The sequence below is a fragment of the Corvus hawaiiensis genome, chromosome 3, assembly GCF_020740725.1.
Source record: "Corvus hawaiiensis isolate bCorHaw1 chromosome 3, bCorHaw1.pri.cur, whole genome shotgun sequence".
Taxonomy (NCBI): domain Eukaryota; kingdom Metazoa; phylum Chordata; class Aves; order Passeriformes; family Corvidae; genus Corvus; species Corvus hawaiiensis.
The window spans coordinates 104,171,368-104,190,682 of NC_063215.1; the positions used below are offsets into that span (position 1 = coordinate 104,171,368).

Here is a 19,315-nt window from a genome sequence, read left to right on the forward strand (position 1 = left end):
TTTTTTTTTCCTAAGTATTAAATCACTTTTTTCCCTCTTTTGTTTTCCCAGCATGTCCCATCTTCATTCTCTGCTTTTCTGGCCCTACTCCAGCCACTGTGAAAATCAATAGAAGAGACTCCCTTTGAATATGACAAGATTCTGAGCCTGCAAGAGCTGCAGTGTGCTCTGGGCTAAGTTCTCAGGGCTCCACACAGATCAATGCAGTAGTGCAGATTTCCACTGAGTGAGGATGCAGACCGTTAACCTTTCAGCCCTGCTGCCATCTGTCCCACCAAGCACACTGTCAAGAGACCTGCTTTAAACATTCCCCTTTTATCATTTACAAACAAAAAAAAAAGAAGGAAACTTTGGAACACTTCTCCCCAAACTTTTCAAAGCAGAGACTCCCCCTCCCGCTTGTCATAATAAAGTTTACAGATCTTTTGGAAGCTGCGACAATCATTTCTTTGGAGGATTTTTTAAAATGTCACTCTTCAAAAATAAAAGCCTGCTTTCAGATCATTGAGACATGCCAGGGTAAAGCTTTCAGAAATGGCAGTACCGCCTCTGCCTCTGTGTGTACTTGGACATCCTGACAGCAAAGGACCAGCACCTCACAGTATGTGGCAATTTTTAGCACATCAAAGCCACACTGTTCTCAAAACCAAAATCTTAAACAAATGGAAAAAAGTGAAAGCATTCTTTGTTTTTAGTAACAGCTTCCTTCAAAATATTCCTATTAAAAGTGCAAATTTGTTTTTGTGAAATTGTGTTTGCCAAATACGGGGTATGATGCTAAATAAACGCAGTGACCTTTTCTGAAAGGTGAAACACTTGCATCCCTCACCATAGTTAATGGGATCCCTGATGGTCAGCTCCACCCCAAATCAGGCCAGAGAGAACACTAAAAAGAATCTTTCACAGTAAGGGTCACATTTGACTAGGAAAATTAGGGGGAAAAGGAGATGATGGGACACCCAGGATCTATTTCACCTCTCAAAGCAAGTTAGTTGCCATCCAACTGTGATGAAGTATGTGTGAGACAAGATTTCAGGGGTGCTCTCTATGAATGTAAGAAACCCCAAAGGGTAGGATGGATCCACACAGCCCATCACTTTGTCCCCAGTACAGGCAATAGGAATTAACGTTTAGGGAGAGCACGTGAGCCTGGTCAGCTTCTGCAGTCCATTCTGCTGTTTCCCTGTTGGAAAAGTGATCTTAGAGGGTACATCCCTGCCCAGTCCTTCAGTATTTGTTTATGGACTTTCTTCCCATCAGTTTGCTAGTACCTTCTGAGCCTCTTGATACTGTCACATCCACATTAAGTTCCAGGCACTGACACCATGTTGTGCAGAGAAGTGTGCCTGTCTCAATGCTGTCATATTGCTAAGCTTCACGGGCCAATTTGCTGCGTGGAGTCATCACTGTACAGAGTCCAACCTCCTCTCCATAGCCCCTCTCTGTTCTCCACACTTCCACAGACCTCCCTTGAATATCAACATGCTTTTACTTTCACAGAGCTACATAATAGCTCTGGAGGAGCTTACTCATGCAAGCACTTACCTGTTCAAAATGTTTTGTGAAGAAATCCTCCCAAATCTTGCCTTCATACCTATCAACAATTTCCTTTAAGGCATTAAAAAAAAAAATCATTAGAAATCATTTACTTGCATGAGAAAAATATTGTCAACCAAGTAATAAAGATGCTTTCCCAGAATTGCATTCCATTCCCTGCCCTTCTCGCCACCCTGTAATGAGTGTTGCATCACTACCACAGCCCACTGCTAAGATACCTCCCCACACCAGAGAAGTGCTATTTCTTGGAGAAAAATACTCAGACAACACTTAGTGGGGAGAAACATTCCCCTCACCACACCCCAAGCTGTGCAAAGCATGGGGCCCACTCTGTGCCACAAAGAGAGAAGGGTCTCTGTCCTCCTTTATGCAGCCCAACAGAGGAGATGAAAGCAGGAAAGGCCCTGTTTATGCCAGGGGAACAGACTATGCTATAAATTCCCTGGCACAAGCTGCAGATGTGCGTGTACTGCTGCTGAGACCAGGTATTTTGAAAATAACCTTTAGGCTGCTGCATGGGAATAGTACTGCTAAGGTCCCATAACGTCTTCAAAGCTTTGAAGGCATGAAAGGGACAGGGAGAAGTGCAAGAATGGACCATGAGTCTCCAAAAAGCCAAGAACAGGAAAGACTGCAGAGCAAGGAAGATGGTATCACTAAAAGATCTTTGCAAAAAGGCAACTAAGCTGTCTAAAGTTTTGCCTGTCCCCCACATTTGACTGCATCTGTCCCCTTGGTCCAAAGGACTGTCTGTAAACCCAGGCTGTGCTCTCAAAAGTGCTGTAACACAAGCATTGACATTCTCACTCAGCCTCTTCTCTAGGGCAGAGCAACAGTAAAAACCCAACATTCAGAGCTGTAGATTGAACCACAGACCTCCCACTCCCCTCACACCCACTCACCTTAGAGAGGGTGAAGCTCGTGTTCCCACCCATTTCCCTGGAGATGCAAAAAAGCAGACACATTAAGGAGAGACCTCAGAACTGTGTGTTTGTCTCACCACAGGTGGCATCCCCCTTCCCCAGATGGGGCCCCAACCTGCTCTTGCAGCGTGTGTTTTATTCTCTGGTGTTACAGCAAGGGAAGGCCTCATGTCCATACAGCATCCCAAAAGCTGCTGGCATTTGAAGTATGCAAAGCACCATTTCTGTAAAAGCAACTGTCCCAGCTTTGCCAGCAGGGACTCATGGCAAACTAAGCTAAAAAGCTCTTATCATTCTCACAGTCTCAAATGTGAGCATGCTGCAAGGGTTGTGTGGGCCTAGCCCACCAGCCTTTTTTGAAAGGACAAGGCCAAAAACTTCCAACCACTAAGAATCCTAAGGCAGGAGAAACCCACAGCCAGACTCTCTGAAAGACATGGTGCTGCTTTTTACAGAGTAAAGTCTTTATGCTGTCCCCACTAGACTAGAAAGACCAGACCTTCCCAAAGAATTAGGTGCTGGCAGAGGGGCAGCAGCATCTCACCGAAGAATGTGCTTCCTGGAGAAGACCCGCAGGATGAACTCAGACTCTTGCTGAGGCTCCAGGGTGGATGGGACAATCACATAGACACAAGGCTCCAGATGGAAGTCACAAGTCACTTCCCGCTCATCAAGGAAAACCGGGTGCTTGTTCACAGGCCGATGTCGGGTGAAGAAACCTGGGGGCAGCTTTCTGTTGCTCTCCTGGTACTGTTCAGGGAAGAAAGAGAAGAGAAACGTGTTCTGCCCCAGCTGAACACGCGGACAAAAGGCGTGTGGAGGATTCACGGGCAGGGCACAGCCAGCCGGCCTTCACATCTCAGCCTGTTTTACAGCACAAGCAGGTAACAGAGCCCAAAGGACTGTCTCCTCCCAGGACATGGTGGTTCTCACTGTGCAGCACCCTTGCTCAGTACTAATATGACCAAGCACTGGGCTTCCCGCAACTTACAAAAAAAATAACTCTACTTGTAAGGAACAGCAACAAGGACTGGGAAGGAGAAGCCATTGCTGTCAAAGTGGCTACTGCAAAATTCTTTGCCATACTGGCCAAAATGACTGCAGGCAGGAACTGCTCCAGAGACTGGCCTTCACTGGCCAGAACACCTCTCTTTTCCCACAGGGACCACGTACTTTGTCCCCAGCTTGTCCTTTGCACTAGGGATGTGGTAGCAGAGGATTTTTTGGAGCACCTGTGATCTGAGCATACTGCACGAGCAACCTAAGCCCTAGTCCTGACTTGATGTAAGTGTCCTTCATCTGTCTGGCACTCTTTGCCCTGCAGGCCCTTTTCTGCCACAAGATGATGGATAAAGTGTTGATCCAGGCAAAATGGAACTAATTTTAATGCCACTGAGTGCCCAGTACACAAGCCCAATAAATAATCCTGCTAGCTAAAACTACTGTCACCTTCTGATCTTGGCTGTTCCTCAAAACATTTAGCCATTTTACTCTGCAGCCTCATGGAGAGATGCTATTCCTCTTTCTTTGCCAGTATTTTTCTTACTAATAGAGCAATCTTTCTTATGAAGGGTTCAGGGTTACTCCTCCTGATGCCCCTTATGTTAAATTCAAAGTTTTTATATTCCAGTCAATACTCTGTTGACAGCAGTTCCAATACCTTAGATGCTCTAGGCCTGCCATCTCTCCGTATTGATCTTGGCAACCACTACAAACCTGAAATTAAAAGTCCTGGCTGCCACCATTCCCACTCAGGTGTGGCAGAGCACTGTGCTAGGGCCACACTCAGACCCCCTCTGCCAGAAAGTTTACCTTGAAGGTAACCCTGACGGTGCCCAAGATATTTAAGTCAGGAAGGAGTGGCATCTTACCTCATGGTTACCATGCTTGGAATACAGTAACTAGGAACACAATTGTGCTGCCCTAACCATATACCCAAACTAGTTTTTTACCAGCCCAAGTTCTCATTTAAGAGGTGTACTCTCATTTGAGTAGTGACACAGTGGAAGATATGCCCTTTAAAGACAAAAGGACCTAAACCTTTCCCTGTTTTAAATAGCCCTCTGAGGTCAGGGCCAAAATTGGGACTCACATCAGGATTTTACTGCCAGGGCCCTTTCTTAGGTCCCAAAAGCTCTTTGATAAAGGAAATGCTAGAAACACAGCTGGCCTAAGGAAGCTGAAAATGCCAGAGCATTCCCAGCCAGCCAGGAACCTGAGCTCCCTAGGAGATCTCTGACTTGCATGGGGCACAGGCTCTTTTCCCACCTCATGCCAAGACTGGAAGACAGCAGAAAGGCAGCTCTGACTCCCACAACACAGCCAAGGATTTGGACACCATCCCACAACTGCAGCAGGAATGAAGTGCTCATCAGGTAAAGGCTGATACCACTTCTAATACCTTTGAAGTCCCAGGACAGAAGCTAAACAACTAATACCCCCTTTTAAGGCCAATGAGCCCTCCTGATATGGCTGTTTTTTAGAAGAGTCAGAGGATAGTTCTGCATTAGTAGTGCCTTGCTGTGGTGCCTCACTGAATTCAAATACTGTCACTTGCTGTCAGCCAAGGAACAAAGGCAAACACATCCCATTCAGCATTGTCTTAACAGCTGCACCCGCCCAGGTCCCCCAGACAACAGCCAGCAGTGGTGACAAGGGACTCACCTGTAGGCCCACCTGCAGGAAGAAAAGAAACAGAGCATCTGTTAGTCAGGACCTCTGTGTCTCACAAAACACAGCCAAGTCATTCCTGGGAAGCAGAGCAGCTACATAGATCTATATGGGGTTTTTTCCTTCAGAAAACTCAGTCCCTCCACCCAAAAGCCCTTCCCCACAGTCACCTCTCCATAATTGTGCAAGCTCACAGCAGCAACAAGACCTGTGTCTCTGTTCAAAGGAGCAGAGTGGCTCTCAAGGCACTTGGATAAGCAGAGAATTGAAGGGAGGAAACTCGCACTCCTTCTAGTGATATCCACTTAGCTCTGGATACACAGGGAGCTAGCAGTATGCACACATGGGCAGCTGCCACATCATACTAGGAACACTTCTCAGGCACAATATTACCATGGCTGGAAATAACCTGAGGTCAGAGCTCTTCCTGCCCCAAAGTAAGGGAACTCCTGGCACCCTCTTCCAGCTATTGCACAAACCCTCAGAGGCAGCAAAATAAAGCCCAATGTGCTTTGAAGCAAGAGGCACTTCTTACTGCTCTGCAGGATGACACACAGCATGCTGGAGAGGCAGCAAGAGGGGCACAGAGCCCGAGGGAGCCTAGCCCTGATGTGTGAGGAGACTGGCCACAGGCAGGAGGAAAGAGCACAGATAACCCTGCGCACAACCAAACTCTTGGCCTGCAGAGCACTACAATCTACAGGGACTGGAATTTCTCCTGTTTGGTGAGAGCAAGAAAAGCAAAGCAATTCTTTGCACCTTATAGAGTAAAAACCCAATGAAAAGGTGAGGAGCCTGGTTCCGGTGTTTGCTGCTGTGTTTCTGCATGAGGGATATAACCACACTGCACGAACTTGGGCTTTTCCTACTGTCTTCAGCTGGTAACACATTCAGCCAGTACTGAGGGTTCATCCAAAAGTTGCCTAAGTAAAAGAAAAACGTTTTGATGATATTTTCCATGACAAAATTGATTGCCAGCTTCCCACATGATGCCTGGCATTGGACTGAATAGGTCACAGGTTGTCTGGATCTCCAGATCCTGGAAGAATTTGATTTTAAGGTGCAGTTTACAAGTCTAGCAGTGCAACTACTAAGACAGGAGAAGGAATTATATTTCTGCTTATATGCAACTAAGAGCTCATTTTGTTCATAAATGTATCACTATTCCTCTCTCACCTCTGGTGCACAGGCTTGCTGACTTTAGACTCCACCTGCTCTGCTTCCAGAAGAGCTGAGCCTCTGACTATTTTATTCACTTTACTTAAAACACACTCCCTGGAGGTGCTGAGGATGCAAATTTTAGCAGACAAGCTTAATGTCCTAGAGCAGATCAGTGCTGGCAATTGATCCTGGGATCCTAAAGCTTATTTCATGCTATAATCAGCCCACTGCCCTATGTTTGCAAGCAGTGCATCTTCTGTGATAGCAGGAGCCAGTCAAAGTCCTTCAGCTGCTTATTTCTGATGTTTGTGCGGAGGTTTAAGCAGGAAACACATGTTTGTTAACAATTTTATGTTAAGAGGTTAAAAGGAGCTGGTAACTGAGTCAGCAGAGCATCCAAAAGTCAGAGTCATCCAAAAGAGCACCCCTCACCATTACAGAATCCCAGACTTCCTCCTGCTGTACTTCCTTTAACCCATCTCCCACTCTTCAAGGAGTACATCCACTTTTTCCCATCTTCCTGGCTCATCAGGTCTGGAGTTAATTTACAGATCACCAGATCTACAAAATGAATCTTAAAATCTCGCAGAGACATCCTGGGAAAAGAGTGCCAAGAGACATCTTGTCAGCAGTTTAGTTTAGTCCATATGGCTCATAAAATGAAAAGAAAAGGGAGCGGGGAACTTCGAAGCTGCACCATTCTGTGTTACATATGGTAATGCTCATATTTTATTAGGCAGTAAAGAAGAGAGCGTCTGCTTCAACAGCAGCATCTAGGAGTAGCAAATGCACCACTAAAACTTCAGCAAAGGATAGCAGAACAGAGAGTAAAATAATCTTGCCAGCAAAAGGAACGCAGTGAAATTACAGGGGCAGCAACATTGCCACCTCGTGGCAAAAGCTGTGGAGAAACCATAGGCAAACAGGCAAGCGGGAGCTTCCCGAAGCTATGGTAAAAAAAAACAAAAACAAAAACAACCAAAAAAAAAAAAAAAAAAAAGGCAGGACAAAAGCTCCTGGGGCTGCCCTTTATCTCCAGCAGCCCCAGGAGAGCTGGCAACGTCCTGCTTCTCCCTCACTCCTACACTGAAGAACAGTGCATGCCATGTCAGCATAGCCACTGCTCCTCACAGCATCAAGATGAGAGGAGCGTGGGCTGCTATAAAACTTATCACCTATGCCTTGGCCTTAGTGGCAATGTGCTGCTTCAGCTCCAGGTGCAGCCCCAGCGCTACTGGAGGAGAAGGGACAAGCAAGACTGTGCCATTACCAGAATTCTCCATCCTCCTTCTTTTTCCTCAGCAAAATCTTCTCCTTCGGGCTCAGCAGCTCCCACTTGTAAGAGCTAAGGGAAAAACATGAGGTGACTAACCGAATGTGGCCACAAATTCAAGACAGAGGACATAGCCTTCCTTATAAAAAGAGGCCAAATCCCCGTTTCTACATATCTCCATGCTTATCCCCCGCTATGCCTTCAGCCACACAAGACTCTTCACAACCACCCTGGGTCCCATGAGATGTAGATACACCTATGTGGCTCCAGTTTTCTCCAGCAGAAGCCAGAAACGTTCCATTTCCATCAGCCAGTGCCTTCACTTGAACGCACAGCTTCCAAGTACTTAAGCTGTAAAAATCTAGACCTGCTTTGTTGGTTAATTTTCTGTCAAAGGAGACATAATAGGAAGAGTGTTTGGCATAATGAATGAATGACTAGGACAGCACAAGAGGCAGCTGGGAGTCATTTCAAAGGCAAGCCTGCAGTATGTTGCTCATTATGCTCTTCAACAGAACAGCTGGTGTGCTGTCATTATGTGACAGACATGCATCAGAGAAGTTACTGCTCGACAGACAAGGTGAAAGCCATTCACATTCCCAATGACCTCTGTACTCTTCCCTCCTTTCTATGTCCTGAGCCTCAGCAAACAGCCTGTGCAGGGAGTGAAGTGAAGCTTGGAAGAAAGAAACATGCTCCATTTCAAAGAGGAACAGGACACAAGTTTACAGTTGCCCATGGTCTAGAATGCAAACCACTGTCTTTCATGGGTCCCAATTAAAAAAAAAGTAAAATAATAAAAAGTCAGGTAGATGCAAATATAGGGCCCATTTTCCTCACTAGCGGCTTCTTCTAATCTCATACCCAACTGTATTTCCCTCAAGCAGCCAGGACAGAGGACTCCTTCATAGCTATCCAGTTCCAACACCTTTCAGCCTGTGGGATATTTTTCCTGGGCCCTCCCGTGATAAATGACTGTATCCTGAAACATGCTTTTTTTTGGAGCCTTCTGCACAGCTGTCTGTCCCTTTGCATGCTCTCCAGATCACAGCAACATGGTCAGCATCTCATGTTCATACTATGTTTCCTCTGGCACTTTTAAATGGAAGAGCAGAACTGATCTTGTTGAGGCTGCATGTGTGAAGTGAGCCCAGCTACAGAAGCACTGTATGTTGGAGACATAAATCTATGGAGTCATTGCTTTGACACCAGAAGGTCTGTGCAAGCAACTGTTATCTTATTGCTGTCCTCAACATTAATTCATGCCTGAAGATGGCAGCATCTTTCCTCCAAGAAACCTTTCCTCTGCTCAGTGTCATACCTTTCCTTTTTTAAACTCACCTGTCACTCCAGTCTCCTTTCCACTCAATTTTTCCCCATGGATTTCTCAGTCTCACTAGGCTTTCTGGTCCATATTGACAGGTCACCTGCAGAAAACAGTAACGCTGTGCTTACCAAGGTCTCAGCAGTTCTCATCTGGTTTATATCATTGTACTATGTCAGATATTAACAATAATTTTGTTTGTTCTCATAGATCACAGGAAGTATGATAACAAAAATATTTGAACATGCAACTCTGAATTCCAGCAATGAAGAGATTAAGGTGCTTCATCTTACATTCTAAACTGAAACCAGAGACATGACAGATTCCTAATCTAAAGGCTTGACTGTAAATTCCTCTTCCTTTCCAACATCTGCTCATTTTGTACTCATGTGAAAGCCAAGTCCTATCCCAGTGCAACGGCACAGCACAATGCAGCCCCCTCAGGTGACTACACAGATTAATGCCTCCTGAACTGGATGCCACGGCAGGAGGAGAGGGAGCCAGGCGAATCAGGGGCTTTGTTGGCAGCACACAGCAGAACAGCTAACTTCACACTATTTCCACATGCTTGGTCAGTCCCTTAATGCTGCCTGGCTCTTCATCTCATCAGAGGAGCCAGACTGACAGACACATTGCTGAAAAACTCCACACCTAAAACCCTCCTGCTCCTCCTGTGCGAGACACAAATATGCCTCATCCAGCTCACCTCTTCTAGCCTTTCTAGTATCTCTTGCTGGAGGTACTGAACATGCTTTCACCAACATGTTCAAAGCCCCACAGAGTCCTTTGCCAACCCTGTCAAACTCCTCTTGAGGCTGGACAAGACAGTCATCCACCAATTCAGGAGGGAGAAGTTCCTACTCTTTGGGACCTATTATTTCACTGTCCTTTATCTCTAGACAAATATCTTAAGGGGACTCCCAGCAATACGTCTGCAGATTCGTGGGGTTCCCCTGCACTGTCTGCACAGGAGCACAGTTCAGTTCCCTTACTCTACCCCTGACTCACATTTCTATCTGCAGTTTTTCATATTCTGGCCTTTACATCCTTACTTCTCTATGGCCTCTCCACTGGCTTCAGAGGAAGGCTTTTTACCCCAAGTAGAAAGCACATCCCCTCAGCCTGTACCCTCCCCCACACCATGTGGCGAGGGAACAGGAGCTAACTCCAGCAGACACAGCTGCCGGGCATCCCCAAGTTTCAGCACATCCTCCCAGCAGCCCCAAAAGCCAGTCCCTTCATTCTTAACAGCTAAGATGCATTTCTAGGTGATGGTCTCAGGAGAGCCCTGTGAATCATCCCAGCCTTAGAGATACACTGATCCATAACCATTGTCCTTTACATCAAGGCCTCCAAATTAAAAATAACATACTTAGAAAGCAAATCTTAACAAAGCACACAGTCTCTTTTAGCCTTAGACTAGGAACAGAGTATTGGGGAGGAGATATTATAGTTGCTCTGATCAATGGTTGAACATATGACTGAAAAAAAAAATTGCCAATATCCAAATTAACCTGGACCCAGGACATTTGGGCTGGTCTTACCTTTCTAATACCAGTTACTGTGTAGGCATGGCCAGCAACAAGCCCATTCTTCAGGACCTTTGTTGTCTGTATACAAGAAAAAGAAACAGAAGGGAAATAAACATTTCTTCTATCCCTACTCATACAGCAGACTCATACCAATACCAAAAACCTGTACTTGTGCAAGCAATGATTTTCAAAGTAAAAGGAGAACTGAAAATAAATAAATAAATGGAAGCTCCTAAGAGCAAATTTTGCAGTATGCTTGGAATTGGAGGTTGAATGTGAATGCCCCTTCCTAAACTGTGGATCTTTGGCTAGAGACCATCTCACTTTAAGGAAGTCCAGGAGGTTTTGATTTTCAGAAAAGCAGAGTTTCCCAACAGCTGAGGTGGTAGCATAAAGCTTGGAAGCCAAGATTTTAATTCATGTTCTGAACTACACATCTCTCTACCTTAGCTGTAACTTCATGCCATGTGTGTCTGTACCTCACTGCACCATCTGTAAAAATGGAAAATTTATTTAACAAAAATGGGAAATGCAGTAGGTCCCTATTCAAAAGAAATTCTTTGATAGATAAACCAGTTCCTAAACATAACAACAGGGAGCTGAGAGCATCAGGGAATCAATTCATGAGCAAAGTTTAACATGAAGAATGTGACTTCTACAGAAAGCCACATGTGGCAGCTTTGATACTTTTTGAGTCATAGTGACCAGCTGAGCAGAGGGAAACGGGTGTGGAAAGGCTTTTAGCTGTAGAGCCATTTGATGTCACTCCAAGCCTCACCCCTAAGCGTGTCTGACAGCCCATGAGAGATCTGCTGTAGGTGGCTCTTGTCAGGATATCCCACAGATCAGGAGGAGCTTCTGCAAGCTTGATCCTTGTATTGACACCCCCTGTAAAATCTACCAAGGCTTCTGAAACTTGCCCAATCTGCAGATCTTCATAGGAGCCATAGAGTCTAGCAAAAAAAGATATCAATATATTCTTTAGGTTATACTCACAGATGACAGGGTGAGAACAGCTTGCCTATGAAAACATTAAAAAAAAGTGTGCAAAAAGCAAAAGGAAGGCTGTAACTCATGTTTAATTTTAGGGGAGTTTTTGGCAAGGGGAATCTACAAAATTGCCTCCAAGATTGGCCATAGTCTGAAAGGGACTCTTCACTCGCTGTCATCCCTGACTGCACTGTAATGAGAACATGCCCATCATGACTCTTTGATAATTCTGCCTTAGAGAATGTTACCTGAATTTATCACCAGGCACTGTGCTGTATCTAAGATATAGTGCCTTGAGAGCTGAGTCTCCAATCTGATTTTCTTTATCACTGCAGTGCAACTTGGTCCAGTCTTTTCATTCTAACACCAACACCAAATGAAAATAACTGAACATTCTCACCTTTGTGTGATCTTTCTCTCACTATAAACTAGGATATTTTTCCCTGCTCTGCAGAGATTATTTCAGCCAAATATTAACAAACTCCACCAGTTAGGCCTTGCTGCTTTCTTCTTTGTGCTGATACTACCACTAGAGATTACCACTGTAGACAAAACACCCTGGAGAGAAGCCACTGTTCTCACCGTGCCATGTGACTTGTGACATGGCTCAGCTTTGGGGACCTGAGAGCAAAAACATCTGCCAAAACAATGTGCAATACTTCAGCAGACCTCCAAAATTAAAATCCTTGGAGGCTTCTCCCACTGATAATACATTAAAGGAGGCTTTTAGAAATCACTCACATTTGAAAATCTCTATCTGTGGTGTTTCACTCATCTGTGGTATTTACAAGGAAGGCATCAGCCTAAGCCAATACACTGTAAACAATGATAACACTCAAAGGACAACCCCCCACAACAGGGCTGTTTTCGCACCTAAACCCTTGGATTTAAACTCAAGGGCCTGGGTTGATAACAGCTACTGCAATGGCAGCTTTTACTGTGCAATAATAGAAAGATGAGAGCTATCTACTACACTGCAAATGTAGTGAGGCCTAGGAGATGCATTTATAAACAAGAACAAACTGCGTAGGCACCAACCAACATATTTTAGAGAGACTATTTACATAACTTGGCATGAGTCACTTACTTAGCATATGCCTTCTCCAGAAGGGCTCCCCAAAACACATTCTTATAGACCGAGGAAACAAAGAGCAGCTCCCCTGCCTCATTCACCGGCAGTCGATCATCAACCACCACGTCAACCCATTCCCCGAAGTGCCAGAACTGTCAGGCGAAAGGAACGAGCTGATGTTTCCTTGGAAGGGACCTCCCCTTGAAACAACAGGAAAGGCAAGACAACCTAGCTGTGGGCACAGAACAAACTGCTGTGGGTCAGTGGGATGTGCTGACTCACCCACAAAGCCAGGTTCTCAGCCCCACCCAGCCAGAGGAGAAAACAAAGCATGTATCAGGTGTAAAAGGAGTAAGCAGGGACATTAGCCACAGGTGGACTTCTGGGGAAGGAATTCCTAACTGCAGGGTAGCAGAGTTGTACCAACAGGTGGGCAAAGGGGTAGAACATTGGAGCTGATGTGCTCAGGTCCTGCTGACTGTTGCCACTCTTGAAAAAGAGTTTTGTCTGTGTTAAAATATGGGTAGGACACAGCTGGAGAGAGCAGCCAAGCAGAGGTGTTTCCTCAGAGTGGCTGGCAGTTGATTCACTGCCTGCACTGCTTTGTAGGAGGGGTGATGGGTTCTTCTCCAGACTGGGATACCCTCTGGCCACTTGCCCCTGGACAAAGGGAACCACGTACAAATTATCTAAGGGTGTGACACAAAACATAGTAGAAGGATATCTGAGGGTCTCCTGCAATCTGGGGGAGCAGCTGTACCCGGAAGTGGAAAATGCCCGCGTATTTCCTCTCAAAGCTCTGGTTTTGTGGCACAACTGCAGCCAAGATGTCCTGGTGGAATGTCAGGGCTTCCAGGGCCGCCAGGAACCAGCAGTTCTCTGCGCCAAGACAAACGGACACATGCAGTTGGCTGAAAAGTGAGAGCTCTCAGCCAAGTTCAGCAACATCACCAAGATCCCAGCAGAAGAGCTGTTGTGCTGATGTCTTTACAATTATAACAAATCATACACAGAAAATGAGATGATCCAGACATGTGCTTTACTTAACCAAACCATGATTGGTTTATAATTGTTCTCTCATGATCTTTTCTTTTGGATACTGTTTGGTTAAATAAGAAATTTAGCAAGCAATAACTGTCAATGAAAACATTCTGGGTTTTACCGATGTTGTGTGAGGGTTCTTCTATTCTCTATAAAGGCACACTATTAAAAAAAAAAATTCCATTTTTCTTTGAAAACATTAGCTTTTCAGAAGAGAAAAAAATTTCCAGTGGATCTCACATGTAAGACTGTACTTAGCAAACTTTGTTTTTAAAGACATAAAGGACTTAAAAACTAATTTAGTCCCACCTCTACCTGTTTTGCAGGTGGCAATATAGTCTTTTATTTTAGGCATAAAATTATTTTTCTAACTGCAAGGCTGAGAAGAGAACACACACTGAGCATTAGGTACAAATATAAAGTCCTTCTGTGGCTTCTGTTCAATTGTCAAGTAGCAACACCACAGACCAGTAAGAGCACAGGATCACTTCCTATTAGCATGGGCAGAAACAACACACAGTGGTGATTTCAGCTTGTGGAGACACCTCTCATGCCTCAAATCCCACCTCAAAGCTTGCCAGCTTATTTACTGAGCCTATGCCAGTAAATGATTGCTTCATCCACACCATGCCAAGTGGAGAAAGGAGATGGACACCTTCTATTTCCATGCCAAGTTTTATACATTCAAACTTCAATGCAAAATGTTATCTTGTGTAAGAATACTTAGATATTTATACAAAGGAGTTTCCTTACCCACCAATCCTTGGCAGAGATCAAGCTGCTTTCTGTTTGCAGAATAAAATACGGGACTTTTGTGCAAAGCCTGGGAAGCACAAAATTAAAAAGAAAAAAAAAAAGGAAGGACAGAGTTAAGCCAGTAAAATGAGCTGACTTAGCTTGAAAGTCAAAGCTTTTAAAATACTGAGAGTCCCTTTGTCCCAGCAGACATTGTTCTGGCCCAGGTATAAATCTGGTGTTATGTGTTCTGGCTAACCTGACACCAACCTGGCCACACATTTGTGCTTGGTTTACGTTGAATTTGGTCTCCAGAGTAAGTCACTGGTGCTCAGATGCATCACCATGGCTTTCCACAGACACCACGCTGAGAAGACAACCCTTCAAACCTCCCAGTCCCGCTCCTCCACACCAGTGTCAGCCAAAAGAGGTTATGAGGGCAGAGCATAACTGTTCAAACTTTCACCCAACCTGGCTGGCATCTCCACAGTTTGACTGACAATTGAGTTACAGACTGATGGCTGCTACAGAATTCCTGTTGCTGTGACAAGAGTAGGTCTGTGAATAATTGTACAGAGAGAAATAATGTTGTGATTTTTTTTCCCTTCACAAGTGCCTCTGGGGTTAAATTAATAACCTAGGTGTCAAAATTACATTTCACTTGGATGACCCAGAAATTGCTCAAGCTAAGTTTCGCGCTGCTGGCTTCCCCTGCAGGCAGTAGCAAAGAAACAGCAAACTCTCAGAAGGCAGTCACAGTAATTAGACACCAAGGCCTGCCCTTGGTGAGTTTGGGTGTTCAGTTTGCAGGCCATCAGTCATAGATGCAGCAAGCTACAAGCCTGCAGGGTGAATGGCAGAATCTCAGCCTGTCCTCTGCAGCACAGGGACTGAAGGATGCACAGCATCCATTCTCAGAGAGTCTTTGCTCAGAGAGTTTGGCATCCAGAGTAAACAGCAGCCTTCTTCACAAGACAGTTTTAGAATCACAGAATCACAGAATATGCTGAGTTGGAAGGGACCCATCAGGATCATCAAGGCCAACTCCTGGCCCTATACAGGACACTCCAAAGATCACAGCAGAGCAGCAGAACAGTGGACTGAGAGACAGAGGCAGTTTCAAGTCCATTTCAATATCTGAAAGGTGGAGAGACTTGAAGGGCTTTGTAGAGGCCAGGATTCACATTGGCCCTTTTTTTTCTTGCAGAAACTCGATCCTTCTGAGAAATTGTTTAAATCTCACAAAATACGACAGCTAGAAAATAACTTAGCTGGGAGATGCTATCTGCTATTACCTGGCAGAATTCCCTACAGACAAGGGAATTCTGAAATTCTCACATAATTCTATACACTGGTTTCAGAAGGATCTGATTGTCAATACTCTGCTCAGTGGTTCAGCAAGAGCAAAACTGGCATTGCTAGTAACAGGCCTTATCTAACTGTGCCAGGCCGCTGTCCTGGCCTCCCAGACTTGTTATCTCCCCATTTGTTATGAGAACATGCTCTGTGACCAGCCCTTGCAATCGGGTGTCTCTTCTTGTGAAGTTCAGTTTAAGCCTGGAACAGCAGCAAAGGCCTTGGAAATGTGAGCACAAGCAGAAAACAAAGACCCCAAAACTAAAACCAACTCACAGACTGATGCTCAATCACTGGCTGTGATAGAAGCTCAGCCTTGAGAGCTGAGAAAAGAATACTCCAAGTACAATAGACTAAACAGTTAAGCAGGGAGGAAAAGCAAGAGGATAAGGCACCTGCCCTGTCTGGGAAAGTAGCAGCCTCCAGCATCACAACAGTATGTGGTCCATGGGAGAGAGGGGTCACGGCTAAGAATTGTCTAGAAAGTCAGAAATCTTCTAAAAGGTCATGATCTTGAACTCTGGGGAGAAGGATCTCATCTGTCACCACAGAATCACGGTGAGATCACTGTAGCTGTGAGCTCCAAGGAAACCAGTTCTCCCTGCTCCCTTCGCCTCCTCTCCCTGCCTGCTCCAAGTGGATATAAACTGAACAAGGCTGGTTATGATTTTGAGCAACAAATGCTTCAAAGGCAATTATGAAACTCCATGTACCCCAGCTTCCAAAATGACACCTGATGTGATAAATGTAATCCCTGGAGACATTAAAGTACACCTAAATTAAAGTCTAAGAGTAGTCTGTTCAATGATAAAACTATTTGCTGGCTATCATCTGTAATCATCCTCTTACACACAATGCTCAGTGAAAGTCACTTACGTGTGGCCTCCTCCACTGTAAATTTCGGGGTAGTTTCCTTAGCAGTGCTCCTGTTCCAATAGAGCTGATGTGAGCAGGGAAGGTGTCGTCTGTGAACAAGCGTTTGTTCTTCAAGCACGACTCCAGCAAAGCCTGGTAGTTCTGCTGGATGGGAGGGGTGTGTTTTTGAAAGATAGTCCTGCCTAAAGGCACGGGTGACTTATTTTTTTTCAAGCACAGCAGAAAAGGCATGCTGATGTCTCCAATAACACCAGGATAATTTCTTCCCACTGAGGATTCTGGAGGGATCTCACACTGCACAGTTCTGCTGGAAACTCTTGGTTTTCTCGGATGAGGCGTGTCTTTTCAGAGGAATTCCTGATAGTTAAAATAAGTATAAAAAGTACATTTAATTCTGGCTTTTAAAATTTTCTTCTTAGTCTTAGCAGGGGTGGGTAGGAAGAGTGGCATGCCCAGGAGAAGTGGGGGCCCACCCAATTCTAACTGAGCACCTATCACTGCACTTCCAAGGCTTTAATATTACTGTAGATCTGAGTGAAATCAAAATGAGTGACCCCACTGACTTTTACTTGAGCTTTGAAGACATACACATGGCTATTCTATGTCTCTCTCTGGACTATTTTAGGCTCTCCAGGATATTTTCACAACATGTTACAACATGAATGACAGTCTTTATTCAATCACATTCTGGCATGAAGTTATTTCCCCTCCCAAAAAAAAAAAAAAAAAAAGAAAAATAGCAAGATAACTCAAAGGCTAACAGAAAAATGGAATACATTACATTTTACAAAGCCACGATTCACACCCCTATGATAGTTATTTTGCCCTTTTTGCCTCATTTTGGAGAATGATATGATCTTCCTAAGAGTTCACATTCCATCTTGCTGAGCACCACAGATTCACATATGAAATCTCATGCTGAGGTATTTTTTGACTTGTAACATTCAAGACAGATGTTTCTCATCCCCCCACTAAAAACACCAAAGAGTGATGTCCTAGCTCTTTTTTAATATTAGCAGCTATGTTAAACATTTGCACCACCCCTTGCTGGGAGAAATCACGACTAAATCTCAGCAGGCAAATCACTTCCATCAGTGCTAACACAGTGATCACAATCAGTTAGTACAGTGTGGACTGAAAAAATTAACCAGGATGCAAAGTTTAAAAATTGGTTCACGTGCCATGATACAGCATTTGGAAGGCTCCCCCACAGAGGAGGCTCTTTGAGACTCAAAATCCCTGCCCCAGGCACCCGAGGACACTGGTCTCAGTCAGGCACCAGTTGATTGTTACTCCCATCGAAGCTGAAGGCCACCAGCAGTCCCTGTGAGAAAACAAACAACCACAGATTGTACTGTTCAACCACACAGAGCCCTCATTTGTTATAAACCCACTCTACAAGTGATCCACAAAGCTTGACCCTCAAGGGCAACCAAGAGAAAATCTTCAAAAGATAACCCTGGAAATGAAATTCAATTTTCTATCTTAGAGTAGACATTTCAGAGATGAAAAAGAATTTAAGTGCCTAACAACTTGCTTACTTTTTCTCCAGATGAAAAATGCTGTCTCTCCCTCCAAACCTTCCCTTTGTACAGCCATTGGCCTTCACGGCTGCAACAACACGATCAACAGACAGAGATAGATTTAAGAGAAAAACAAAGGAAGAAAACAGCCTGGAGACCAGCTGCACTTTATATAGGCAGATAAAACATGTATGAAGAAGAATTTCTCATTTTGCTGCTCTCCAGGAAAAGAAGTGGAGAGCAATTGCCACACTTTGAGCTACACTGAAGAACAAATATTTGAGACTTGATTTTTGGGCATGCAGAGAATTCACAGTGTCTGATAAAATTATTTTAACTTTTCACCAGTTCTCATTAGACTCTGGCATTTATTTGAAAAAGAGTTGAACTTTATATACAGGTCTTGAAATCCAAAGATAATATGAAAAAAACAATGCTTTCAAAAATGAAGGTTGAAATCACCTGAATACGTAGCCTTATTTTCAATAAATTCAGCCAGCACCCCTGACTCTAACAGTGTGTGTTGAGTCTATGATGCTACTTTGTATGTTTTGAAAACCTCCCAGCTGAACCTGCCTGTGTGTTGTTTTAAACTTTTTTCCAAATCACCTGGAAATCTTTGAACAAAAGATGCAATGAAGCATTCTATGTGTCATGAACAGTCACTTCTCAGACAGCAAGTGTTCCACCTTCTGTTTAACCTTCTGCCTGCTGTCTGGCCACAGTCCTGTGCATGAGCAGGCACCAGATACAGATGTATATGACCAGCCAAGGTATTCCTGGAAATCACCTGTACTCCACTCCCCAGTGGTACTGAGCCAGACTGAATCAGTCCACCACCACAGGTGGAGCAGAGTGTGTGCATGTCTCTTCCAGCAATTAAAATTTCTAAGGGAAAGCAGCCAAGTGTAGCAAACAGAGGTTAAAAGCTTTAGAGAGAAGCCATGAACTAGTAGGTTAAATGGATTTGATTCTCTATTCCTTCCACATTCCCCTAGTTAGCATGTTTACCATCTGATCTAAGTCCTTCCACTGCATTAGCATCCTATGATCTCCTCTGAGCTTTCTTAAATGCCTCATCCCTAAGTCTTAAAATGAGAAGCTGAAGAATCTATGGAAAATCCTTCGCTTTCTGTAAAAGTAACTGGACCATGAATTAATTCTCTGAGAGCCTCTTACTCACTCTAGGAGAGGATTTACCTCAGGCAACACTTGGACAGTGGGCAATTTGAGGGCTAAACCTGGGGATGACAGAGCTCAGCCCAGCTCCTCTGATTTAACA

General features: G+C 44.5%; 1 protein-coding gene and 1 long non-coding RNA gene across 4 annotated transcripts in view; one reads left to right on the plus strand and one right to left on the minus strand.

Annotated features, from left to right (window-relative positions):
* The window catches only part of LOC125323125, a 21,964-nt gene extending 21,526 nt beyond the window's left edge, over positions 1–438 (plus strand). For all 3 annotated transcript variants that reach the window (XR_007202394.1, XR_007202392.1, XR_007202393.1), the window contains one exon: positions 52–438. This is a non-coding gene — a long non-coding RNA (uncharacterized LOC125323125). The remainder of the gene's footprint in view (positions 1–51) is intronic.
* Positions 1–16,824, minus strand: part of LOC125323124 (calpain-14-like) — a 23,506-nt gene extending 6,682 nt beyond the window's left edge. The window contains exons 1-13 of the mRNA XM_048297744.1: positions 16,511–16,824; positions 14,297–14,366; positions 13,263–13,381; positions 12,518–12,654; positions 11,219–11,393; positions 10,453–10,518; positions 8,926–9,011; positions 7,582–7,656; positions 6,744–6,907; positions 5,898–6,073; positions 3,025–3,230; positions 2,460–2,496; positions 1,546–1,608 (exon numbers count right to left, since the gene is read on the minus strand). Of these exons, the coding sequence (XP_048153701.1) occupies positions 1,546–1,608; positions 2,460–2,496; positions 3,025–3,230; positions 5,898–6,073; positions 6,744–6,907; positions 7,582–7,656; positions 8,926–9,011; positions 10,453–10,518; positions 11,219–11,393; positions 12,518–12,654; positions 13,263–13,381; positions 14,297–14,366; positions 16,511–16,741 (1,605 nt within the window). The 5' untranslated portion in view covers positions 16,742–16,824. The remainder of the gene's footprint in view (positions 1–1,545; positions 1,609–2,459; positions 2,497–3,024; positions 3,231–5,897; positions 6,074–6,743; positions 6,908–7,581; positions 7,657–8,925; positions 9,012–10,452; positions 10,519–11,218; positions 11,394–12,517; positions 12,655–13,262; positions 13,382–14,296; positions 14,367–16,510) is intronic.
* Positions 16,825–19,315: the final 2,491 nt, after the last annotated feature.